At 45.7% G+C, this 27,661-nt stretch overlaps 1 protein-coding gene across 1 annotated transcript in view; it reads right to left on the reverse strand.

Moving 5' to 3' along the window:
* Positions 1 to 5,914: 5,914 nt before the first annotated feature.
* CPNE2 (copine 2) overlaps positions 5,915 to 27,661 on the reverse strand; it is a 148,691-nt gene continuing 126,944 nt past the window's right edge. The window contains exons 12-16 of the mRNA XM_055000585.1: positions 27,143 to 27,197; positions 23,107 to 23,158; positions 17,738 to 17,871; positions 8,521 to 8,757; positions 5,915 to 6,525 (exon numbers count right to left, since the gene is read on the reverse strand). Coding sequence (XP_054856560.1) covers positions 6,418 to 6,525; positions 8,521 to 8,757; positions 17,738 to 17,871; positions 23,107 to 23,158; positions 27,143 to 27,197 — 586 coding nt within the window. The 3' untranslated portion in view covers positions 5,915 to 6,417. The remainder of the gene's footprint in view (positions 6,526 to 8,520; positions 8,758 to 17,737; positions 17,872 to 23,106; positions 23,159 to 27,142; positions 27,198 to 27,661) is intronic.

Consider the following 27,661-nt stretch of genomic DNA (forward strand, 5'->3'; position numbering starts at 1 on the left):
TAGGCTAGGGAGTTCGTTCAAAATGCCTGAACGTAGCCACAGTTTGTCCCAATGGAGCCTGTAAGGAATCTGGACAGGGGGGGAGAAATGATAAAAAGGCTTTGGTTCCCCAGCCCTGCCCTGGGCATTAGCATGAAAATTTTCCTCTGCCTCTAATTCAAATGCTTCGGGAAGCTGCTCTTCTAGTTATGAATATGATGGAGAGGATATCAGAGCGGGTGGGAATGTATTTATTTAGTTATTCATACCCTTTTTCTGTCCCCCATGGGGATCTGAACCAGAGCCTTCCAGTTCCTAGTGCAACACTGCACTGCTTCTGCACGTCTCCCTGTGTTGTATAAGAATGCTTGAGGAGGGGGTTCAGAGATACATGCCTCTTTAGTAACAAAAGTTCTCTTTTCCTGTCCTTTCACAATTGCTCTCTTCATTCTGTGCCTTCTGGAAGGTAATTGTAGGAAATCAGCAGAGATTGTGCATTGGAAGTAATGAGAATAGACACACACTCCAGTGTAGCTCTGCAAGAATACTTTACTAAAAGGATAAAATAGGGTTACTTTGGAAGAAAATAATAAATTGCTAGACTACGTCTTGCTAGAGAAGTAACTGAAGACTAAAGACAACAACTTAACAAAGAGCAATAAAACTTCAGTATATAGCATCACTTAATTGCCTCCCCAATAAACAAGTTGCCCAAATTAGAAAATCCTAATTTTAATTCATTATGCTTAGAGACTCCCCTTCTATGGTGGGAATCCTGACTAATGCCTAGTGGTTACATGCAAAGTAAGTTTACTAATTAAGTAACACAAATAGTTTAACTCTTTCATGACTGAAACGGAAACACTTGTAAATCCCCAACAGTAATGGACATGCTCAGTCCTTGGTAAGCTTCAAGCCAAGCTATACATTAAAGGGGGTGGGGGCGGGGGCGGAATCTGCTTATGGATTGTTCTGTTAATTTTAAATACAAAAAAATATATGAATGAATGAGGCCCAGGGTGGATTGGGCTGTGGTGCTGATGCTGGAGATCTTATCCCCCTCTGATGCGAGTTCTTTCTGCTCCCTCCTACCACCGTTGATAGTATGGGGAGGGGGGAGATGCTCTTGATTAAAGCACTCCAGCCAAACTGGGGAGGTGGGAAGCTGCTGTCCTCCAGTGCAACAGAAAGAGACTGCCCTAAACTCTCCTTTCCTTTGGGCTTAATAAATAGGAAGGGAGTAAATAGGAGTTAACAGGAGACTTCGTGTGTAACGTTAATAGGTTTGTGTATCCCAGCTTTTCTGTCCAATACACTATACAGGAGGTGGTGCGGCTGCCAGCTTTCCAACAGACTTGTGAAGCTGTGCTTTCCTCTACAGTTTCATCTATAACGATCAGAATCACAGACAGAGAGGATGGAATAGTGGTTAGAATACTGGAATGGGTCCGAAGAGAGCCAGTTCCAAAGCCTGCTCTCAACCTAACCTACCTCACAGGGTTGTTGGGAGGATAAAATGAGACACGTGTTTGCTGTCTTGAATTTCTTGGCAAACGGGCAGGAGAAAGATACAATACATTTTTCTTATAGCATACAGCGAGAAAGAGAAACATTATCCCCAGGTTGAGAAAAATGTCACTTCTTGATTGTTCTGATCAAAAAATCGGCAGCCTCGCTGGCTGGTCAAAAGAATAGGACTGGTTCAGGGGCTGAAGTTCTCTTAAAATCAGCTAATAGACAGCGTAGTCTGACTTGATATCTCTGGGTCTGGGGAAAGGCATGAAAGGCTGCATGTATCAAATTTGTTCTTTACTTTTTTCCCAGGGAAAGGACAGTAGGAGGGAACGGTGCAAGTGGGAGCTGCAGCTGGCTTCCACGGGTCCCATAAAATCTAACAAAGTGTGAGAAAGATGAATTGGCTGCTAATAAAGAAGGATGAATTTATGCTGCTAATAAAGACAAGATTTGCACACCTCTTTGTGAAAACACCCTCAGCCAGGCAATGACAGAAGTAAGTGGTTATTACAGGGCGTGGAGTTTAATTTAGGATCAATAGCTGGAACAGCCTTAGATTGGATTTTAATTATGCAGTTCCTAGCTTTCTGTGCTTTCATGGACCATTAATTCCAGAGGGCGTTTGCAGTGGAGGGTGCACGGCTTGTGCCGGATTGTGTCCCTGCCTGGTCGAGGTGACAGGCTGCAGAGGATGGGTTTTTGTGCATCTCATAACGGCAGAAGAGGGGATTTTGGTGAGTGCCGCTTCTTAGCCTGAGGAAGGTACAGAATGCATCAGCTGCCACCCCTCCCAATCTCTCTGCCCAGCTTACAGCAAGCCCCTCCTTGTTTTTGAAAACTTCAAGCCTTAAAAATTAAACGGGCCTTTGTATTGCAATCTGGTTTTAAAGGAAACTTCATCGGAAAAATGCCAGTTTGCTTTCATTCCACAACGCCTTCATCATTTTATACAGGGGAGGAGCTGCAGAGAGCATTTTTCTTGCATGCACGTGATCTCTGGTATCTCCAGTTAAAAGGATCAGGTGAAAGATTTCCACCTGAGACTCTGGAGAGCCACTGTTAAGAGGAGACAAGACTGACCTTGATAGACTGATGGTTGGACTCAGTACAAGGTAGCATCATGTATCCTCAAGCAAAATGCCAGCAAGTGCTGGTTTGATATAGCCATAGCCCACGGTTCACCTGCTATCTTTTTTTTTTTGCTTGCCAGGCCAAATTCACTCGTGCCACTTAAGCATGTTTTCAGCCTTTCCCACTGCACCTGTGAAAAAGAGAGAAAATTCCAAATACACAAGAATCCGGATTCTTAATTTGAATCACAGTGAAGCAGAGAGGTTGGTTCACAATTGCATTTCAACCTTATGCTTTACCTAGCACGTGCAATTTCAGACTGAGCCAAGATGTGGGAGCCTTGGCCAGAAAAATATTGGCAACCCTTTTTAGTAGCTCCTTACTAACATACACTTTACATTTATGAAGGGCAGATCAGAGAAGAAAATGTTGCTAGATACACTTTCACGGTGACTTTGGTGAGCAGCATTCACGCATTTGCGTCCTGGAGAAAGTCAGTACAGTATTCTCACTAAAGGCAATAGGACCATGTTGTCTTTTCTCCCTTTTTGATTCCAGTCCAGCCAGAAGGGAGAGTTCTGAATTCAGAAACCTGTCAGCACAGCTCAACAAAGGCATTGTTTTACTGCTCTAGGGTGGAATTGTTGGCACGTGCCACAATCCAACACAAAAGCAAGTTCACCAAACCAAACAGGCTTAAAGGTGCTTACCTGTGTTGAATGTTGGACAATGTCTATATATCCCTTTGACTCTGAGCAGAGGCGCTTCGAGGGAAATAAATTCTGCTCACCTGTACTGCTTAATTAAGTGGATTTAATGGGACAGGATCAGTTATGCAAGCAACTAAACAGGAAATGGCTAACAGGGAGCTCGTAATTCCTTATGCAGACAAAAAGGCATTTGGCAATATCCCAAGATAAACTTTGGCTGAGTGTACTACGATTATGCCAAGTGTTGCCTGTAAAAATTACAGATTGGTTGCTTGGGGGATGAAGTGCTGCTGATGGTGGAAATTCTTGCTCAGTCACCTGCTGCTGAATCTGGAAATTTCACTGTCAAGTAACCTCCTAACCTACCTTTATAGCCTGACTCTTAAACTGACATGTTAGAATCTTGCATGCAGAACCAAAGTCTGTGCCTTTTGCTGCAGTATTCAAACTGGGCCTGTAAAATAACCCAGCCTTGGGGAATCTGCATGCTCTTCTCAGCACAGTGCATTGCTGGGGGTGGGTGGAGAGGAGGTGTCATTAAAATACATGGATTAACAATGTGTGGATCACATGGGGAGAGAGAGCAAGCGTGCTTGCAGCACTTTAGACTGGTCTAAATTTTAACCAATTGTTCTCCCATTATTTGCCGAACTTCCAATAGTGGAGATTCCCTTTTCCCTTGATCAGGGTATGCTTGATCATTGGAAGGACGCCAACCCAGAGCACTGACTCCAGCAGAAGACAACGGGCAGCCTCCTCCAAAGGCAGATAATTCTGTTGTTCAGCTGCAGCAGTTAAGTGATTGAACTATTCAATCACAGCAGCTGAGAGAGACAGCAAAACTACCCCCCACCAAACAGGTTGGAAGGCTAGAACAATGACTCATATTTAGACACAGCAGGCAGCCTCGTCTGTGGTTGAATGCTTTGGGGCTCAGAGGCACCTGTAATGCATTTATTTCTTGTGGCACATCAGTGAATCTTGGCAGATGCTTTGGAAATTTGCTAAATTAGCCCTCAAATGTCTTTTCCATGCTAGGGATCAGTACCGAGACTTTGAACCAGTCACTCTTTTCCCACTGACCTGAGTTTCCTTGAAGAAGACCAAGGTATCAGTGAGGGGAATGAATGGAAAATAGACTTTGGGACAAGTTGCTCGTGTCCTACCCTTCCCTACAGTAGTCCATCCACATCTGGGATTAGGTGACCTAGATTTCATGATGGCGTGTTTGAAGTTCACTTGAGCCCCTCTCATTTTAGCAAATTAAACAATTCTCTAGTTTTATGAGTGTCAAGCTGAAAGGAGTCATTCTTAGACCGAGACTTCCTCGACTTCTTAAAGCCCCTCAGCTGCCTTTCTCCACATCAAACTCAAACAGGGCAGCAGACTTTTTGAATCAGTTTCAGCCCACCCTTTTCTAACAAACTCAAGCAGAATCCGAGCAAGATGGACTATTGATGAGTGGCAAACCTAACCGTAAGAAAGGTCAATGACCTGTACTGGATGGGATTGCACTTACCTTTAAAGATGAGGTCCTCACCTCAGAGATGCTCTGAGAACCAGCACTGTCTACAAGTGACGTCAGCAACCTGCAGTGTCTTTCCTAACACTCAGTAGGTTCACCAATAGCAGGCTGCTCCTCGGAAGGAATAGTCTCTCTACCTGTCCATGTTCAAATAACATCATGGTTTGATCACTATACATGGGGTTGCCTTTTGAAAACTTGATTTCAAAAACAGGGAGGAGGGGGAGCTAGGGAGTTAATCAGAAATTGTAAGAAGCCTATTAATCCACTATGCCAAGATTTTCATGAGTTCCCAGTGTGTTTTCAGACACAATTCAAAGCCGAAAACTGAGAGACCAGGGCAGATGAATGACCCCCTTCACCTGTAGAACTGCTGCAGTTATCTTTGCAGGCTCCTCAATTTGGCTCGCATACTACTGCTGCACTGATTTTAACATGATCTTCACTTGTGTGCCGTCTTGGCTTAAGTTTTGTTTTCATTCAAGGGTCCCCAACCTTATCAGGCCTGTGGGCACCTTTGGCATTCTGACACACTGGTGGGCACAACGACGAAACAGCTGCTATGGGAGACAGAGGCAGCCACAACATGTCAGGGAGGAACTCTAATAATAACTCTTCAACATTTCCAGCAAAAGCAACGCTGAACAGGATGCCTTTTAAAATGAACATACAGTTTAAAAATATTCTGTTGCGTATATACAGCTTACCTTCAGTCACGCAGTGAAGATTCTTATCCTATAGTGGCAGCTGCTGAAGCAACTTTAAAAAAAACATTTGCATAACCAATGGCCAAACCGAAGCCCCTCAGGGCAAAAGCCCCTCCTGGCCCATCCACTTTTAAAAACATTTGGACATACTTAGTCCCCCCCATTTCCTAAAAACACTTGGGTGCAAGGAAAGTTGTAGGACTCTGTGGCACCCACAGGCACTATGTTGGGTGCCCTGCTTTAATGTATTGGTGGTTTTGATTATAAACAACCTGGACGGGAGAAAAGCAGTCCTGACATTTTTAAAAATAATAATAATAATGTAGACTGTTGGATTCATGCAAGTTATACTGTTCCACCTTCACCAAATGAATACCAGCCCAGAACACAACAAAAGTCTATGAAGCTAAGAGACCAAATTTGTTTATTAACCTGAGTATAACAAATATGACATGTCCACAGTATAAAAATGTACATAGAGCGTGAGAAGTACAAGTACAACACGTCCAGGAACTGTCCACATTTCTTTGGGCAATGAGACGGAGAAAACTTCATGGACTGGGGCATGGAGGAGCAAAGTTTGCTTGTAAAAATTTTCTCTCGTTCCACAAAAATCATACAAAGTACATTCAAAATACTTAAAAGTTGGTTCTCAGAATGGGGAACGGATAGGAACAGTCCGGCATGGACAACGTTCTTTCTTCGCCAGGAATGTAGAGAGAGGGGGCGGATCACAGCGTTTCTTGCATCGCAAGTTGCACTTTCGGGAAGGGCTGGTGGGAGGGGTGGCGTTTCTGAAATCAATTTGTTAAATGAAAAGTACAAATTGTTTGAAACCACGCGAGACATGCAACCTTCTGTCATCGACAAGTTCGAGGGGACATGCAGGCAAAGCGTGACAGGCTGGGCTCTAAGCCGGCTCCGAATTGATGGGTGGCAAGTTTCGATGTTTGAAATACTGGACCACTTGTTGTGGCAGCTCCGCCAAGACAGCTTTAGCCAAAGTCTCTTTAGGTGCCTAGAACACAAGAAATAAAAGCATGACAAAAGGTAGGTTCGCATAACGCTGTCGCAAGCAGAAAGGATCTGTCTTGGAACTAACAGTGCAGAGGGAACTTCGGACATCATACTTTTCAATAAGAGTAAGCCAGGAGTTAGCAGACAGAAAAAGTCGAGTGTACGTGTCAATTATTCCTCATGGTCATATCATATGGGTGTTCATCCACCTTTTCAGACACATCAGTCGCACGTACTGAGAAAGGTGTTCCTCTGCACGAGACTCCAGGGATCTGTTTCCAGTAGTCTAACCTGGTATAGGGCAGCTTCATCCATTTGTAAAGGGCATGAAGAATGGCCTTTTTGGCCCAAAGATAGTTTTGTTTGACTTGTGAGCGCAGCTACGTTTTAAAATCCAACCTAGGCAAGAGGCCCCCAGGGGTATAGAACAACTAAACACAAAAAGTAATCAACTTTCCTGTGGTCAGTAATCAAAACTTACTGGCATAGATACAATTAATTTTTTAGTGACAAGGAATATATCCACAGAATCAAAGCGCTCATGTGCAATAAATAATTGTGGTTTAAACCAGATATTCCAATAACATTTTCCTCTCTAATAACTTACAATAAATACATTCCCATGGATCAAATTACAATAAATACATTCATACAAACAGGATTGGTGGCCATAAAATGAATAAGTACTGTTTTCTATCTTCTTCATTCCCAGGAGAACGAAATGCTAGCTGATAGTCTCGTTTTGTAATCCTTTGTCAAGGGTGCCAAGTTGATCAAATAATTTTTTCCACAAGCTTATAAACAGATTCTCTAACTGTTGATGGCCACTCCCTGTGATGGTATCTGATGTGTTTCTTGTCCACTTTGATTCTATGAATATATTCCTTGTCACTAAAGAATTAACTGTATCTATGCCAATGAGTTTTGATTACTGACCACGGGAAAGTTGATTACCTTTTGTATTTAGATGCATTTTAAAATCCAACAACAGATACGTGGCTTTTTCACCTGAATGAGGCAGTAGACATTTTTTATTACATTTGATAATAAATAATGAGAGGTCTCTGTTTGTTGATGTGAGTTCAGTTCGCATACAGTTCATACCCCAAGGAGAGCCAAGGGGGTGTTGCGGTTAGAGTGTTGAATTAGGACCTGGAAGATGCAGGTTCAGATTGTCACATGTCAGAGGAGGAAGTGGGAGAGACCTGCTAGTTGGCCTAGCAGCAGCTGAGTAAAATCTGTCTGAATTTGTTTCTACGAGTACTTAAAGTCTGACTGTGAGCTCAGAGCTTGAAGGAAGATCTGCTGGGTACTGAAGGGGACAGAAATAGAGCTGAACTGCTCCAGAAGCCATTTTCCCTCTTCTCATCTTTGTTCCTGTTGTAATTTTTCATATTTTAAGCTGCTTTAAAGCTAGAAAGACTGGTAAGCTCTGAGCCTCTCTGAGAGCCAAGGTACAAGTGACGCCTTACACAGGTTGGGACACTTGTCAGCTTACCGCAAGTGTTGATGGGAAATGTAGGCGTCCTGGTTTTATAGCTTGGCTCTCCATTACAGCTGCAAGACCAGGATGCCTACATTTCCCATCAAATCTTGAGGGAAGCTGACAAGTGTCCAACCTGTGTCAGGCGTCACTTGTAGCTTGGCTCTGAGGTGCAAGCTCATGCCAGAGAAGGAAGCCAAAGTGGCTCTTTGGGTTGATGGTAATTACAGCCGTGGCCCTACCCAATACACAGAGTGAGTACCGCTGGCCAAATCCATCTCAAGGGCTGTGATGAAAATAAACGAGAAAGGGGTCCTACCTGCAGCTCCTTGGAGGAAGAATAGGGAATGATCTGCTGTAAGAAAACTGAGATGAGATTGACCTGAGGTTCTGGTATCTTTGCACTCTGGAGCTGCTGCTTTATCCAGGCGCCGTCCCTTGGAGGCTGGCACTGCCTCCCACTTCCCTACCCACACTGCCCTTGACGCCACCCACTAAGCCTCCAGCACTCACACTGCGGAACTCGCGGAATGGCACAAACTGGACGATGTCACGCACGGCCTCCTCTCCCGTGTAGGATCTGAGGACACGGTTATCCCCGTCCAAGAACTCCATGGCGGCAAAGTCTGCGTTCCCCACCCCAACGATGATGATGGACATGGGCAGCTTGGAGGCTTGCACCACGGCATGTCGCGTCTCATCCATGTCGCTGATGACCCCATCGGTGATGATCAAGAGGATGAAATATTGCTGAAGGGAGACAGTGATGGGGGAGAATTAGATCTGGGCCAGGGACGCAGGTGTGCTCATGCTAGAGACCCAGGTAACGGTTAAGATATTTCATCTAGAAATAGAATATGGTGGTCCCTATACCTGTGTTGACTGTCACAGATGATTAGCACTCTTAGAGGTGGTAAAGCAGGGGGAGACCGATTTGACCTGTGGTGGGGCCCTAACCACTTGGGACATTCTCTTGCTCAAGCCCTAGTGAAATTAAGACTAGCACAACAGCAATATTGCTACTCAGTTCAAAGAGGCACAACCATAGTAACTGGTGGGCCACTGTTGAAACAGGATGCGCTGTACCAGAGGGACCCCTGGTTTGCTCCAGCAGGGCTCTTCTGCTCTTAGGAACTTATACAGGGGATATTCCCAGGGGAAGGCCCCAATTCTTCCTCCTTGTGCTCTATTTTCCCTCTTGCAGCCGCCACTGCAAAGCTGCCTTCTTCCCATACCCACCCCGCAAATGAACAAGGCAGACTCCTTGATTTCATCTATAATAATACAGGTCTTCAAAACACAGAATTCCCTGTGAGGCTGCAAGGAAAGTGAATTGGGTCCAATGTAGTTTGGCGTCAGAGTCAAGAGTAGTGGGCTACAGAGGGTCAAAAGAACAGGTAAGTAGCTATTGCCTACTGGCCCCTATGATCAAGATGGTATAGGGCTGGTGTTTTAGCATACATTCGGTTTAATTTATTTCATTTTAATTTAGACCTCCTGTTGGTCTTTTCTTCTACTGTACCGATACTTGCTTCAACTTTCAGGCCTGGATGGGCTACATTCTTAAATAAGTACCCTGCCTTAAAGCCACAATTTGACACATGCATCTCAGTTACTTTTGGTCTTGCTGAATCTTCCCAACATTTTTCCTAATAATTCAGTGCCAAACTGTCCTTTCTCCAATGCATAGATTAAAATGCTGCGACTCAAATAAGTTGGTCATTACATTTAAATCCTCACAAGGGATTTGCATTGCCTCTTTTAAAGACCCTTTAAGCTGGCATGGAAAACTGAATGGCGTTTGTTTAAGGCTCATTTGTGCATTTTGTGAAAAATCTGCCTCTGTCCATCTCCTTCCCAAAGCACTCCAGTGGTCCACGAGCTGGCATCTTAAGAGATCGGCAAAGGAGGAGACGATCCTTTCAAAGGAGCCGCACAGTGACTCCTATTGCTCAGAAACCAGGTGAGTGTTAGGTAAAGCAAGGCATTTTTCTTTATTTTGTGTCCATGTCATTTAAAAAACAAAACCAAGTTTCTAGCCCTCATGGGTCAGATTCCATTCAAACTGGACCAAGGATTACTATACTAAACAAAAGTTAGATCAAGATGGATAGCCATGTTAGTCGGTCTGCAGCAATAAAAAAGAGCCAAGTGTCCAGTAGCACCTATAAGACCAACAAAATTTATTTATGACAGGGTATGAGCTTTCGTGAGACACAGCTCACTTCTTCAGATACAGCTAGAATGTGAGTCCATGTATCCTTATAGTTTGTGTAGTCATCTGTAATCACTCCACTCCAAAATACAAGGATAGATGGACTCACATTCTAGCTGTATCCAACAAAAGTTGTTTGCTAAATAATAGACCCTTCACACCAGTGATTTCTATACTAGCTCTGTTCACAAGTAACAGTGAACACATATACAATCCATGTACAGCGAGCGCTTGATTGTTATTTGCATGCTGAGTAATTCTAAAATTACATTCAATGCATGTATAGCAGAACATACAGCAGATTGAAATCTCATATTTATCCAGGTACTGCCCCCCGGTTTCATTTGAAAAGTGAATGTGCGTTGGCTCTTTCATACATATACACATGCAGGTTGTACAAGTGCACAACCTGCATGTGTACACAAGTGTAATGTGAACAGGGCTACCATATTCTGGGGGCTCTTCAATGGGAAAAACGAGGAAGCTTGACTACCCACTGCTGATCTTCCCCATATCATGGGCAGCTACATAGGCAGGTTTGGGTGTATAAATTTGGGTGGCGAACTCCGGGTTGTAGAATTCCTGGAGATTTGGGGGTGAAACCTGGGAAGGGCAGGGCTGGGGGAAGAAAGTCAGCAGGTTAAAATGCCATAAAATCCACTCTCCAAAGCTGCCGTTCTCTCCAGGGAAGTGATCTCCATAATCTCGAAGTCGGTTGTAATTCTGGGAGATCTCCAGGCCCCGCCTGGAGGTTGGCAGCCCTAGAAGTACTCTCCATTTACATCAGGTAATGGTGTGGCCCAGCAGGCCTGGCCAGAGTCCTTGTGAACTGAGAGCGGGACCACAAGTGACGCCTGACACAGGTTGGACACTTGTCAGCTTCCCTCAAGTTTTGATGGGAAATGTAGGCGTCCTGGTCTTGCAGCTTGGCTCTCCGACTGCTGTCCAGTGGACTTTTCAACTGTCACTTGTCCAACATTCTGCCAAGCTGCCAACATTTCCCGCCAAAACTTGAGGGAAGCTGGCAAGTGTCCAACCTGTGTCGGGCGTCACTTGTGGTCCCGCTCTGAGTGCGCATGCTAGAATATGCTCCAGAATGTTCAGCATCCTTTTGGCATTCCAAGGTGGATTTACAAAGATCCCTTGGCAAAAAGATCACTGTCTGATAGGATCCCTGGAGCCGGAAAGTTGGCACACTCTTCTCAGGAGGACTGAATCATTGCTACTCTCTTGATTCTTCCTCACACACCTTCTCCCTCAAATTCTGAACAGTAAAAAGATTAGCTCCAATTTTTGGAAAGACTAAGAAAGTTACAAAGGGAAGGGTGGGGAGACACCTTTATTCTGTCTCTGAGCAACTAGCAATGAACAGAGCTGAATTCAAGAAAGGTACCCTGATTATGTACCCTGAAATGTACTACTCTGCGCCCCATGGCGCAGGGTAGTAAGCTTCAGTACTGCAGTCCAAGCTCTGCTCACGACCTGAGTTTGATCCTGGTGGAAGCTGGGTTCAGGTAGCCAGTTCAAAGTTGACTGAGGGCCAAGCTACAAGTGACAAATGACACAGGTTGGACAGTTGTCAGCTTCCCTCAAGTTTTGATGGGAAATGTAGGCATCCTGGTCTCGCAGCTTCGCTCTCTGACTGCTGTCCAATGGACTTTTCAACTGTCACTTGTCCAACATTCCGCCAAGCTGCCTACATTTCCCATCAAAACTTCCATCCTTCCAAGGTCAGTAAAATGAGTACCCAGTTTCCTGGGGGTAAAGTGTATGTGACTGGGGAAGGCAATGGCAAACCACCCCATAAAAAGTTTGCCAACAAAACGTCGTGATGCGACGTCCCCCCATGGGTCAGTAATGACTCGGTGCTTGCACAGGGGACTACCTTTACCTTTACCTACTCTGAATATATAGAAAAAGAGAGAAAGCAGCAAAAACAAGAAATAACTGAGACCTCAAATATGACGGTAATTAACAGTGGTGTCAAAGACCAGAGAGACCTAGCTGCGAATCCTCACTTTGCCATGGAAGGTCACAGGGTGATCTTTGGCCAGTTACTCTCTCTCAGCTTAACGTACCCCACAGGGTTGCTGTGAATATAAAATGGAGGGGGGGGATCCCTATTCAGCAATGAAGGTCACTGGGTGACCCTGGTCCAGTCACTCTCAGTTTGACCTATCCCACAGGGTTGTGAGGAGAAAATGGAGGGAGAATTCTGAGCTCCTCAGAGAAAATGTGGGATAAAACCATGAAACAAACAGAGAGAGGTGCGATCAACCCACAGTGGAAATGTAGCAAAGGCAGGGTATGATGAAGGAACCCTGTTCTATGAGGGTGTGTGTATCTATTTTATATTTACTCTGTAGCACTGTGGTCTGTACACAATCCTTTTGGGGGTCAAGAAGGCAGGGCCCTCACTCACCGAGTGCCAAGGCCATAACTGCCGCCCCATCTGTATGGCTGTGTCTCTCAAATATGTATTTTTTTGCTTCAGTCCCTGTATGGGTGGTTGGCTCCCTTGCAATCCATGTTGCTATGGTGAAAGCACACGCACGTCTAAAAACAAAACAAAAAAACCTGGATCCGTCTCATACTGAGGGGAATTCTGGCCTTAGGTAAGTTACCAGATTGATTGATTCAATGAGAAAAGGGCGAAGGAGTCAAGTCACTAAAGATCTTCTTTAGAGACCATTCCAATTGTCAAAGTGACTTTTTTAATGGAGAGAATAACAAGGAAATATGCATATGATCGAGGACCTTAAAGTTTATTCCAGGTCTTCTTGGAACAGTCATGAAGGTACACATGAACACACAGGACGTTGTCTTACAGTGACACAGACCCTTGGTCCCTCAAGGTCAGTCTTGTCTACTCAGACTGCCGGAAGTATCACAAAAAGGATATAGTAAGCTGCAGTACTGCAGCCCGAGCTGTGCTCACAACCTGAGTTTGATCCTGGCAGAAACCGGGTTCAGGTAGCCAGCTCAAGGTTGACTCAGCCTTCCATCCTTCCGAGGTCGGTAAAATGAGTACCCAGTTTACTGGGGGTAAGGTGTAGATGACTGGGGAAGGCAATGGCAAACCACTCCGTAAAAAGTCGGCCAAGAAATCGTCGTGATGCGACGTCCCCCATGGGTCAGTAATGACTCAGTGCTCAGTGCTTGCACCTTTACCTTTAACAATGACTCAGTGCTTGCACCTTTACCTTTACCTATTAAGACTAAGGATTTGGCAAAATCTTTACGGAGCATACCGAAGCGATTTTGGGCATTCCCGATTTTGGGGGGGATATTCCCAAATATTTTCGGGGTGAATACCCCTAGTTAATTGTAAAAACTGTAAAATCAGTAATAATTTAAAACAATAATTAAAACAGTCCAGGTGCCTTCTATATATGGCTACTTAGATAGACAGTTGAGCATAACACATGACCGAGGGCAGTCACGGAAAAGGTGGCAGTCTTAGATGGGAGGGGAAAGGACACCCGCTGGTCCTCAGCCAAAGGCCCGGTGGAACATCTTAGGTTTACAGGCTGTTTTACAGGCCCTGTTGAACTGTAACAGGTTCAGAGAGAGTCTACCTGAACACCAGATGCTAGAGACAAACAGGGGGATGGCTGTAGCCTTCTTGCTCTGTTTGCGTTTCTCAAAGCATCTAGCTGACCACTCTTGGGTCCAGGATACTGGGTAAGATGGGCCTTTGGGCTCTTCATATTTTTAAAGGGGCCCAATGTTATCCTGTCTAGCTAGGCTGAGCCTGCATTGTACTAGCTCCATGCTTTACAAAAAACCCATGTATCTCTTTGGAAAAGGGATGGCTGTCAACTTCCAAATCAGCACCTTCTGTCAGAGGGCTGTTATTCATGAGGAGACATAATCCATCTTTAACTGCGCAGCTTGAGGGCAAGAAAGGTCCTCCATGAATAAATCTTAATAATATCAGATGTCACATCAAGACTTGGCTCAGGGCTTGCCGTGGAGAGATTTATTCTTTCCCTGTACACTATTTAAACATTCCCTTGGATTCAACAGATTAGTGACAAAGCAGGGTGTCTAGGAGAGGCACATTAAGCCAATTTTAGTACATTGGTTCAGGCTTCCTAAGATCTTACAGGCCCAGTTTTGGCTTGTCACCCTGGGAGTGGAACGTGCAGCCCAGTTAATTAATTGCACCTGTGAGCTGTTGCTCAGACTAGGTGGCCTTGAGGCACAAGGGAGTCTTGGCTCCGCACGTCCTCCTTCCCTGTTCTCAGGCAAGCAATGCTGATAGCAAAGTGTGCCTTGATTGGCTGACATTACTAGAAAAGATGGCTCCTCACTGCACTCGTTGTCACACTACACGGTCTCACTGAGGGCCAAGCAAGTGAACAGGGAGGAATACACGTGAGTCTGCACACTTGCCATTCAAGTGTAATTCGTCACTTCTAGCTTGGCCCTGAGACTTCGCTTGGTCATTCTATGCTACCTTATTCCATCTGCATGTGAGAGATTTTGCTCCATGTCAGGCCTGAGATGACCACAGCCACCTGGCATGGGTTTGGACTTTGTTGTGAGTATGAGCCCTCAAGCCTCTTCAGAGAAATGCAAGTTAGCAAGCTCATATTTTTAGTCAGATAGCTCTAGAGAGAAATCGGTAAGTTGTCTGTTATTATATTGCCTCTGCTTGTGCCTTATAGTGTGGTTCCTGCACCTCTGCATACACTCTCCTAAGTTAATAAATAGAGATGGGCACGATCAGCATTACGATTTGAAAAAAAAACCCAATAATGGCATTCGCGCCATCGGGACTTGGCTAAGTGGTGCTGTCCACAGCGACCGATCCAGCGGTCAGAGGTTTGCTTGTTCGGGGCTTGATCAGATCGATCGGTTTCTGTTCGGGATTGCAGACACTCAGGCGCCGGTAATCTATTCCCAGGGCAACGGAGCCAGGGGAATGCCTGAGCTGTGTTTGCTCTCCTTCTGTCGCCCTGGAGATGCGAATGGAAGCCCAGCTTTCCTTGATCAGCAGGACTTCCTTCCAACCACGGAGCAGCCAGCAACGCATCACCATTTGGGAGAAGAGAGGGGAGGGAGGGGGAAGGGGGTGTTCTGTAGCCACCACGGGCACTCCAAATGTTTCTTGCTTTTTAAAAAAACAGGGCTTTGTAGGAGGAATGGCTGTTTTTCTGTCTGCCACTCTCTGTTTTTAACCTGCTTTTAAGACACTGTATTTTGGTGGGAAACCTCATTCACGGCTCTGTGTGTGTGTTTAAAAGGGAGTGGGTAAAAGCTGGATCTAGATGCTTTTAAACGGATCCTCATGAATTCATATGATTTTTATATTGAAACAAAACAAAACAAAAAGGCTGTCATATTATATAGATCATGTCCTAGTCTACAGACAGCAACAAAACAATCATGCATCCACTAATCCGTGGCGCTGCCACGGCACAAAAACATGCTAAAAAAGCACGGATCCGCATGGATCCTCATGATTTTTACATGGGGCCACCCAAAATCCACCATACAAAACCAGATCATGTCCATATCCATAAATGGGACCAAAAAATCATTCATCCACTGCTTTGCGGCAGCGCCATGACACAAAAACATGGTTCAAAAGCACGGATCCTCATGGATCCTCTTGATTTTTACATGGGGCCACCCAAAATCCAGTATACTGTCCCAGATCATGTCCAATGCCACAAACAGGACCAAAAGATCTAAAATATGACAGCCTTTTTGTTTTGTTTCAATGTAAAAATCAAATGAATTCATGAGGATCCGTGTCTCAGATTCATGTTTTTTCACCGTGGCAGCGCCAAATATTTTTGGATCTGTGTTTTTTATATTTCAGTCTGTGAACCTGGCTGTGATATGTGATTTGATGTTTCATTTGTGTTTTTCCTATTTAAAAAACCACGAGGATCTGCGAGAATCTGTGCGGATCCTGGTTTTACTTTCTTCCTGTTTAAAATATGCTTTTGGAAGACTGGCTGCTTCCTCTTAAAATCGGGTGGGGAGATATGGAGGATTCTATCCCTGCTTTTTTTAAAAAGCTGGCTGAAACATGTTGATGGGGTGTCTCTCTCTCTCTATTTGGAGAGGCAGGGACGGGTTAAAAACGTCCCCCCCCTGCTCTAAGTGCACGCGTGTGTGTGAAAAGGTCCCCTCCCTGAGGGGAGGCGGTTCGTCGCAGGGTTAAAAACTCCCCCCACCCTGCTCTAAGAGAGAGAGAGAGAGAGAGAGAGAGAGAGAGTGTGTGTGTGTGTGTGTGTGAAAACGTCCCCTCCCCGAGGGGAGGCGGCTCGTCACCGGGTTAAAAACTTTTTCCCACCTCTGCTCTAAGTGTGTGTGTGGGGGGGTGCCCCTCCGCTTTGGCCTCCCCGATCCCAGATCAGAAACGGGACTTGTTCGGTGTGGATCGGTGATCTGGGGTCGTCGCCAGCACGGATCCACGAACAGCTTGATCGGTATTTTTTTTTGGATCGTGCCCACCTCTACTAATAAACAACCATTATATTTACGCCTGTGTCTTGAGTTTCTGACCAGCTGCGTGCAAATCCACCCAGGGTAAAGAACCCGGAGACTGGGAAGTCTCAAACAAAACGAGGTAGTTCAGCCCTCCCGGAGGGCTGCCAGGGGGCTGAGTGGCTGGGAGCAGCACTTGGAACGGTGGCCTGGGGGATGAATGCCTAGACACAGGGGTACAATTTACATCTAAGCTTGTGGCTGGCTGCATGTTATATAAACTCACATGCTACTCTGCATTTCCTCCACCATACTGGGCCAGCGAAAAGTAAGTAGCCTCCTCCTCATCTACACAGACACATGAAGCTGTCTGATACAGAATCAGACCCTCAGTCATCAAGGTCAGTACTGTCTAGTCAGACTGGCAGCGGATCTCCAAGGTCCCAGGAATGGGTCTTTCACATCATCTTCTGCCTGGTCTTTTTAACTGGCCATGCCTGGGATTGAACCTGGGACCTTCAGCATGCCAAGCAGAGGTTCTTCCACTGAGCCACCACCCTCCCCAAGCTCAACATCATGTCATTGGTCTATTAGGATCAGTACTGTTTACTCAGACTGACAGCAGCTCTCCAGGGTCTCAGGCAGAAGCCTTTTGATATCACCTGCCCTGATCTTTTTAACTGGAGACACCGGGGATTGAACTTGTGACCTTCTGCATGCCAAGTAGATGCTCTACCGCTGAGCCATGGGCCCCTCTCCCTGGGTCTCATTCATTCGCTAGGACCAAGACAGCAGGGCCCTCACCTCTCCCTAACAGGGACCTTAATGCTGGGTGCTTTCATAACTGCTGTCTGGCAGTTATGATCAAGGACAGCATCCCTCCGACATCTGCCAATTCCCTCCACTCGAATCCTGCGCTAGCAGGAAACGGATGTGGACCCAACAGGAGGCCCTTTTCATCTCTCTGCCCGTCTCTCTGCCCTGTCGGAGCAGCAAATCGCCCAGCCTAATGAGTCTCACTTTGAAATCCCGTGCCGAAGCAACGAAGTCGAACGGGAGAACACTCACAGTTGCCGACTCCTGCTGGGTCGCCTGGGCCGCAAACCGAGCCACGTGGTTAATGATGGGGGAGAAGTTGGTTGGTCCGTAAAAACGTATGTGAGGCAGGCAGCTGGAGTAGGCTTCGACAATGCCCTCCACACCTTGGCAGTGAGAAAAGAGGACCCGGTCAGTTTGGGGGATTCTCAGTGGCACACCAATCCAAACCCTGGTGGCCTCCATTTTACATCGCAAGGCTTGTCCTTCAACTTTGATCACACAGTGTTCTCCTCTCTAAAAAAAATATCTGCAATTGTCCCCTCGGATTCTTGCTTCTTCCCTTCCTCAGTGGTCTCTTGTCTTGCTGAAATGCAAAGCTTGAAAATCTGCCCCCGCCGTCCTTATCAACATTTCCACCATTGCCCTGAAAAGCTCTCGTTGCAGGCACTGGCCCGTCGGAGCTTGTTAGCATAGCAGTGACTTGCATGCCCAGGCCACTCACCACTGGTGTGGTAACATTAAAAACATTGCACATGGTAGCTTCACTGAAACATGACTGGGCACACTCGTGGATATCTTGCATGAAGGAGGAGTTTCCCCATGAGAAGCATCAAGTTAAAATAGCCCAGGAGCAGCCAAAGCTGAGTGTCCCTGCAGCACAAGCCAGCATCGCAGGGCCTCTCAGCTCAGCCAACAGGTGATCGTTCACCCACTGCTTCCTTCTGCATCGCCACCAACTGTTAAGCCAACACCGTTCATTGTTGCTACTGAAGGGTCAGCCCTGGCCTGGTTGGGAGAGCTCCAACAAAGACCAGGGTTGCAGGGGCAGGCAATAGCAAACCACCTCTGTTAGTCTCTTGTCATGAAAATCCCACTAGGGGTCGCCATAAGTCAACTCTGACTTGAGGGCACACTCCACCACCACCACCGAAGGGTCTAAAGTAGGGTTGCCAGGCCCCCTCAACCTCCCGGGGGGGGGGGGGGGGACAGGGCCTGGCACTTACCTTTGGGGTAGAGGGACAGGCACAATGACATCACTTCAGGAGTGATGTCATCATGCGCCCCCTGGGCAGGCCCATTTTGGGGCGCTGCGCAGCACTCCTGTGCTCCACAGCGCCAGAAATGGGTTGTTCTGCCGTGGATCGGGCCCATTTTGGGGCACTGCAGAGCGCAGGAACACTCCTGCGCTCTGCAGCTGCTGAAAACAGGCCCGGTTTGCCATGGATCAGGCCCGTTTTGAGCGCTGCAGAGTGCAGGAGTGCTCCCGCGCTCCACAGTGGCCCCGATCCGGGCCAAAACGGGCCCGATCCCGGCGGCTGCAGTGCGGGGGAGCATGCAAGGAAGGTGTGTGCCCCCCCGCTGCTCAGGTAAGTGGGGGTGGGGGGTGGGGAGCAGGGGTGGGGAATCCCCCGCCCGCACCGGGGGTCTGGGATCCCTAGTCTAAAGCCAAGTGGCCCCCACAGCATTAGCAGAGTTCTCCAGGCTGGCTCTGCTTGCTCCTGGCTTCCAACAGCCCTCCACGGCAGCAGCTCACTGGGAACTTTCCGTGTCAATTAAACAGCCAGCCTGCCCCTGATCGACGTAGCATCGAGAGTGCGCAGCCCTGATCTTGCACTTCCAAGTTTATCACACGCACTGTAAGTCACAGCCAGTCCAACCACCCACCATCACAAACCATCACAGGCAGAGACTGACAGGTTTGTTCTTGCGTCACACTCACAGCACAGCAGAAAAATGTCTGGTGCACCACCCAACTTCAGAAGTCCATGTTCCCCACAACCTGTATAAGCCAGTCTGCAAACCAGAGTCAGGAGCCACTTCTTTTTAAATGAAATTTCGCTTATTTAACTTTGTGCAGCACAGCGCGCTGTACAATGATGGCCCCATATAAAAGAATGAATAAATGCATGAACCGCAGAGATCGCCAGGCTCAATCTGGGCTACGGCTGAGCCCCAGAAGTTGCTCCCAATGCCAGAACGAATGCACAAATATGCAGCATGCTCGGCAAGAGCAGGAGTGAGCGTTGAGCATGTCTAAAAGCCCTTCCCTCAATCTCCTTCCCTCTCCCCATAATTTTGGCTTAAGGAAAAGGGCTTTCAAAGGGCAGAGAGTGGTAGCTCCTAAGCTGGCATAAAAACATCTCTTAAATGGTCCCGCCCCCCATTAAATAAGGCTCTGTTGGCCTCCACTGCTCTTTAGTCCCGATTCTTGGCTAATCAAGTGCAAATATCTGATGTGTCAGTTTCATGTAGGAAGCACAAAAAGGAAGCAGGAGAGACTCTGGGCCAAGCTAGAAGTGATGAATGACACTTGAACGGCAAGTGAACAGACTCAGGGCCAAGCTACAAGTGACGAATGACACTTGAATGGCAAGTGGACTGAGTGGAGTGCAAGTGGAGGGCAAGTGAACAGGGAGGACTACACTTGCCGTTCAAGTGTCATTCGTCACTTGTAGTTTGGCCCTCACATGTATTCCTCCCTGTTCACTTGCACTCCACTGGCATTCCACTCGATTATGTAGTGATCGAGTGGAGTGCCAGTGAAGTGCAAGTGAACAGGGAGGAACACGTGATCGAGTGGAGTGCAAGTGGAGCGCAAGTGAACGGGGAAGAATACATGTGATCGAGTGGAGAGCAAGTGGAGCACAAGTGAACAGGGAGGAACACACATGATCGAGTGGAGTGCAAATGAACAGGGAGGAATACATATGATCGAGTGGAGTGCAAGTGAACAGGGAGGAACACATATGATCGAGTGGAGTGCAAGTGGAGTGCAAGTGAACAGGGAGGAATACACGAGAGTCTGTTCTCTTGCCGTTCAAGTGTCATTTGTCACTTCTAGCTTGGCCCTCTATCACTGTCTGTCTGACTCTCTGAAGGCACCTGCATTCTTTGGAAGGAAGGAAGACAAATGCTAATCAGGTTGCTCCAGGGCAAAACAGGCAGTGGCAGAAACCATCTTAATAAACACACAGAACGAGACTTCAGAAGACAGGGGCCCAGAAAGGTCCTCTGTGCATCAGAGAGAAAGAGCAACAGATGATGGCTTCACCCCTGTCCCTGCTCGGCTCGCTTCATTAAAATGCTCACCTAGGTTGGAATGAAACAAATGCTCAAAGCTAAATACACACCTCAAAAACAACCTCCTTTCTTTATCCCTGGAGAGCAGTCTTCTTAAGAAAAAGAAATATAAAGTCTCTGACAGATGGCTGAGCTTTGCTTTGCAAAGGCTTCATGTTCAGTTCAGTTCATAGATTCAGGAGGGTCTGAAATCCTGTTCTTTTTTACTTAATTTGGTTTACCCTCCAATATATCACTCAGCCATGCATATTTATTGTTTATTTATGTCATTTATAGTCCATCTTTCTCACTGAGATTCAAGGTGGATTACACAGATTAGTACAGTCAGTAGCAAGGGCATTTCCATAAACAATGCCATAGGGTAAATAAATACAAATTTACAAAGACATAACATTACTGCAAATCCAATACAGAGCTGAAGAAATGCTGAAAAAGAACAAAACAATTCTAGGACTGACATTAGATACCATGAACCACAGGTAGCACATAGGAGCACATATTTAAGGCAACAAGTAGTATGTAAGGCAACTGAAAGCCAAGCTACAAGTGACGAATGACACTTGCCTGGCAAGTGAACAGACTCACGTGTATTCCTCCCTGTTCACTTGCCATTCACTTGCTCTCCACTTGATCAGGTGGATCGCAAGTGAATGGCAAGTGAACAGGGAGGAATACACGTGAGTCTGTTCACTTGCCAGGCAAGTGTCATTCGTCGGCTCATAGTGGTGAAGTCTGTGGTTCCTAACTTATTAGCGAAACATCTGAGACCCTCTCTCTACAATACAGCCCTCCTATCTGAGTTAAAAGCCTTTTTGAATAATTCAGTTTTGCATTATTTGTGGAAAGCCAGGAGTGTAGGGGCTCTCCTGACCTCCTCAGGCAGGCCATTCCACAGGGTAGGGACCACCACAAAGAAAATCCGTGCACGGCTGAATGCCTTCCAACACTCTCAATCTTGCTTTGTGTATCCAAAGTGTAGACTGTTTTGCCACAAACTTGCACTTCACAGAGGACTGGCCTATCAACAAATGTTCATTATGCCAGCTAACTGGAGACTCCATTTATTTATTTTATTTATTTTTAAATTGCAATAAAATATACCAAAGAGCAGCAGCAGCAACAAAAACAAACAACTCACAGAATTTCCACTGGATTGGGAACTGTGTACATCTGTTAACACAAAACCAAATAACACCTACAACAACATAAAACCAGAATACTTCCTACAAGGATCATTACTGTGAATATTAGAAAGTAAACACCCAGTGAAACATAACCACTTTACACATAATGGGGAGTCCTACCAGAGAAAATACTTTATACACCTTCTCAGGGCCAAACTAGAGTTAGTTTGGTGTAGTGGTTAAGAGCGGCGGGACTCTAATCTGGAAAACCGGGTTTGATTCCCCACTCCTCTGCCTGAAGCCAGCTGGGTGATCTGGGGTCAGTCACAGCTCTTTCAGAGCTCTCTCAGCTCCACCCACCTCACAGGGTGATTGTTGTTGTGCGGATAATAATAATATACTTTGTAAACCACTCCAAGTGGGCATTAAGTTGTCCTGAAGGCTGGTATATAAATCAAATATTATTATTATTACTATTAGATATGATGGCATTGTCATGTCTGCCACGGGACCCCAATGCCATTTTAAAGTGATTTAAAAATGCTGCAAGGGCCCAATCTTGACTGGGACCAGAGCATGGCAGGCCGGGACACTCTTGTTTCCTCTCTACCCCATGTCTTTTCATGTGCCAAAGCGCTTGATTTAATTAGCGGAGATTAATTAACGCGCTGTAGAATATAGGAAGACAGACTCCAGTGTTTTTACTTCAGAAAAATACTTTACTACACATAAGGTAAGGATAAACCTGGAGAAAAAATAAAGAATAATAGCTAACTGATGGCTAATCTTGATGGCTAGACTCTCACATCCTGAACTGAACTCTAATCTGAACAAAGAGCAATAAACCCCTCATATATGTTGGCAGGGCTTTTTTTCTGGGAAAAGAGGTGGTGGAATTCAGTGGGTTGCCCTCGGTGAAAATGGTCACATGGCTGGTGCCCCCCCCCCCCGATCTCCAGACAGAGGGGAGCTTAGATTGCCCTCCGCACCGCTGTGATCTTAGAAGCAGAAAATCTTAGAAGCTGTGGCGCGGAGGGCAATCTAAACTCCCCTCTGTCTGGAGATCAAGGGGCGGGGCCACCAGCCATGTGACAATTTTCTCCGAGGGCAACCCACTGGGTTTCACCTCCTCTTTTCCCAGAAAAAAAACCCTGCCCTCACTTATTTTTCTAGTCCTCAGCAGCACATACTTACCAAGGCAGAATGGGTTCGTTGGGTTAAAGTTAATAGCAAACTCATGAGAAACCTGGAAAAGAAAAAGAAGAGATTTAAGCTTTCCAGCCTTGCAAACATTGGATGGAAATGCAAGTCATAACCAGATTCCAGGGAAAACCAGACAAGCAACTTCCAAGGAAAGTCTTCCCAAGTGTTTATGAAATTCCACAATATGTTGAATCAGAAGTTCAGAAGAAGTTGCCTCCCGCTGTACTCCCAACAGATTGCGTCATATGTTATCGAATAATCGTTAGCTTGTACTAACTTGCTCACACAACACAGGTAGGATAGGGACTGTCTAGAATGCAGTGCTGCAATGCACAACTGTGCTCCAAGGGTTCGCCCCACTTCTTATGATGCCCTCTTTATCAAAGGGGCTTCAACGAAACTTAAGACTACAAAAACAGCTACATCAACAAACCTTTCAAAAGGCAGTTTGGTCACATTTCATTTTGTTTTGGTCCCTAAACTAACACTATACTCATCTCTCATTTTCCTGTATATCTGCTCTACTTCCTCCCAGAATTGTAGCTCAGTGTTTTTTCTTCCTTATTGAACACAGAGGGTTGAATCCTTTGAGTTATTCTACTCAACTGCACCTCACTGTAGCCGCCATCCCACATGGTTTTTGTTCAGATAGGTCCTATAATCCTCAGCAGAGAAATTCTACTGGTCAAAAGGGACCCCTCCTCACTCGATTGTCAATGGAAAAGCTGGTAGGATGCATCTTCAAACCCTAATATATTTACCCCAGTTAAGGGGGTATAAACATACATATATACACACCTTGAAAGAGAATTGTCAAGTAACCAGGTGAACACAGTCACAATTTCCCTTAGAGAGCAGATGTCCCCAGCATTAATCTTCTGGGGGAAATACATGTGCACATTTTTAAAAACATCTATTGCTAGTTTTCTCAGCCCTTCCTCCCGTTTCCTCCAGAGAAGCTCGCTCGAGATTGCTTTTTACTGAGCTGTTAGCATTTCAAGATGTTCTCTGACATTTCCAATGCAACTTTTTTTCCGAGTGCAAAATATCTTATTCATATCAGTTCTTTGAAAGCATTTTGCAGCACCATAGCAACCAGAGCATCGGCAGAACAAAGCATGATTTATATGTCTCTTATCTTTAATGATCTATTCCACTCTCCACTGTAGAATAACCACACATTTGGGCATTGCCATGTGCTGCCCACTGGAGTTACAGAGACTGCCATCCACAAAGATGCGGCAAACATTTAAGAACAAACGTTCTCGAAAGGAAGGGGGAAATTAGATTGCAGAGAGTTGTTAAAAATAACAGTCTTGGGTTGCTGGATTCTGAGCAGCAATTTTCTTTTTAAAATTCTACAATGAACCAAGTCAGGTCTTGGGATTTGAATAAATTATGCCTACAAAGCACATTTTCATACATGTACTGAACGGCATGTTGAAGACACTACACTGGTTTTCCTCCAGTTTCCCTCTTATTGATTTTTTGACTGACATTTTACAAAAATAAATAGTTTTTATCAGCAAACAGAAGGGTCAGCCATAAAAATCTAGTATTTTGCACTGTTAGATGAGGATGTAACTAGCCAAGGCACAAAAAAAAATTGCATTCAGGTTTTCTAGCATCTTAAATTTGTTTATATAGGACTTTATACCCCAATGGGGACACAAAGCAGCTTATTTTTGCTGTTCTCCCCTGCTCCATTTTATTCTCGCAACAGCTCTGTGAGATAGGTTAGGCTGTGAGTGCCTGGCCCAGGTCACCAGTGACCTTCGATGGCAGAGTGAGGATTCAAACCCGAGTCTCTCAGATCCCCATCTGACTCTCTAACCACTATACCATACTGGCTTCCAAATTTTATTTCAAAGAAGCCTGAGAGGGGGATGAGTTGGGTCAGGGCTCTGGTGATGGGACAGGGGGGCTAACACTTTCCACAGGTACTATTTCCCCAAAGATGGGAAATTACCACCCACCCCAGCTATGTAACGAGCAGTTTATGCAAGTCTAATGCTAAGTTGTGGGGGGATCATATCTGGGAAATGGCATAGGGAAAGGGGGTTAATGCATTTGTTCCAATGTTTTGTCTTGCTACAAACTGCCCCCCAGCTGTTTAATAAATAACAATACTCAGCATTTATACAGCTCTTGCAGTGTTCAGACGTTTCACATTTATTGTCATAATAATCTTTGCAATACTCTGATCAGATAGGCCGGTATAGAACTTACTTACAATGCTTAGTAAGCTGATCAGTCTGTAGTTAGACGGATCGTCCTTCTTTCCTTTCTTATGGAAGGGAACTACTATGGCCATTCCCCAATCCTTTGAAAGATTAAGACGGCGGCTTATGAAATGGGACAATCCTAAACAGAGTCAATCGACTTGGAAGGATGCAGCAATATTCCTGTGACACACTGCCCTAAGGAGACTTGTTCTTTTCTTCCAAAAATAACTTGACATGTTTGCTGTTTACAGATTTCTATTTAAATATGCCACACAAATTTGTTTTGCAAATTTCACTTGTGACCTCTGCCCACTGCAATAAAACTTTGGTTCCTTTAACTATGGTTCAGGGCTTGATGCACAATTAGGAACCGTTTGTTACAAACTTCGTGCACTGGAGAAGGCAATAAAGAAGAGATTGGAACTCCCAGAATCACCCTAATCCTAGATAGCCGACGTCAGCCAATGAGCTGAATGGACCAATGGTTCGACTTGGTGTCAGGTAGCCTCATTATGTTCCAGGGTTTGCCAGATCCCCCTGGCAATTGGCGGGAGAGGAGGGCACTGGTGACTTACCTTTTGGTGAAAATGTTACACTTTGGGCCGATTTCTAAAGAAATGGACCCAGGGTAACACCATCACTTCTGGGTTGCACTGGAAGTGATGTCATCACAGGTCACTGTGCAGCATGCACCCCATTTACTGGGACTGCCTACTCCTGCCAATCAGCCGGTGATCAGCAGGCAGAGGCAAGGATTGCCAGAAGACTGCCCGCCACCAGCAGGCACCTGCCATTCTAATTACGTACCCAACCCTCAGGTCCATTCCGGGCCTTGAACTGGTGACCTGGGGCATCTCAGACTGCCGTTAAACAAATGTGTGCTACTACCTAGCTCTGTCCAAAGGAAGAAATTCTAGGGAGAGAAACCACACTAGCCAAGCAACCCTCCTTACACCAACACACTTGAGTACCAGTGGATACTCCTTGAGCCATATGAAGGTTTCGGAGTCAATGATTGCTCATGGATCTGAGCAACGAACATATTTGCTCTTGTTGCACGCAAGTTTGCCTTTGCTTCATCTTGCAGAGACATGAAGCACCTTGTTTTGTAGAAAGTTCCTTGGGAAGATGCTTCTTTGTCAGCGGCATGAGAACGCCCCATCAGGGTCATCTCAGGGTCATCATGTATAACTCCACCCACCCACCAAATCTCTGCTATCACAAGGTCAGTAACCCGAGGGACAAACTAGACGATATATGTGTCTCCTGGCTGCCATACAGACTTGCATCACACATAAGCCAACATTCCCTATGGGAACTAAATCCTGGTGTATTGCAGGGTCCCGATTGAGATCAGGACTGCAGCACAGGGGGGTAGATAAGCTTGATCCTCTCCTCCCCAAGGCTGTTTTCCCAAGCTGAAATAGCCAGTTTCTGCGAATTATCATGATAGTGCAACGATATCACAATATATCACAGTGATATCACAATATCCCAGGATATGTGAAGGCAGCACAGGATTTATCAAACCATGGGAGTTTCACTATGGGACAAGGGGGAATTTCAGCATTAAACAGCAGAAGCCTTCTGTCCTAATTCCCCTACACAGAACACATAACTCTCCCATCTCGTCCTCTCTCTTCAAAATGGATTTCCCAACTCACATGCTGCCCAGACTTCCTCAATGATTATTACTTTACAGAGATCTCAGAAAAAAACTGTTGAAAACTTCATTCAGACCCCACGCACAGATCTGCACACTTTAAGCATGGAAATATATACAGCCGTGGAAGTAGATTTACCTTCCAGTCTGGTGGCAACTGGGCACCAAATCCCAAGGCAGGAAACATTTTATCTCTACAAAATAAGGGAGGTATAAAAGAATGGGAAAACAAAGGAGAAAATGCATGTAGATTTAGCCAAATCTGGACACATCCCCACCACTCTACCCTCAGAACAAAGCCATGAACAAAATAAGATTGCAGTTACAAAACACTGTGTTTTAATACGAAATTTGAATAAGCATGCATAAAAAATGTAACAGTGAAAATTTTTAATTGTGCAGAAATATGAGGGAGGGAGAGAACTGAAAACCAGCCAGGTGCTGCAAGACCTTCTCTGCTCCTCTCCTTTCCTGAGTTTCTCTGCACGAAACTCCTGGGCGTGTGGTTTGTCAAGTTTAAGGAGACGCAATGTTAGCCGGGAAGGGCAGTTTAAAAGGCAGAGCTGGCGGAGATTGCTCCTCAGAGGGTTTGTTAATTTCATCGTCGCCTACCCAAAGGCTCTGTCAGTTTCCAATCTAAAACTGTGCGCCATGGCAA

Source organism: Eublepharis macularius, chromosome 16, assembly GCF_028583425.1.
Source record: "Eublepharis macularius isolate TG4126 chromosome 16, MPM_Emac_v1.0, whole genome shotgun sequence".
NCBI classification, from domain to species: Eukaryota; Metazoa; Chordata; class Lepidosauria; order Squamata; family Eublepharidae; genus Eublepharis; species Eublepharis macularius.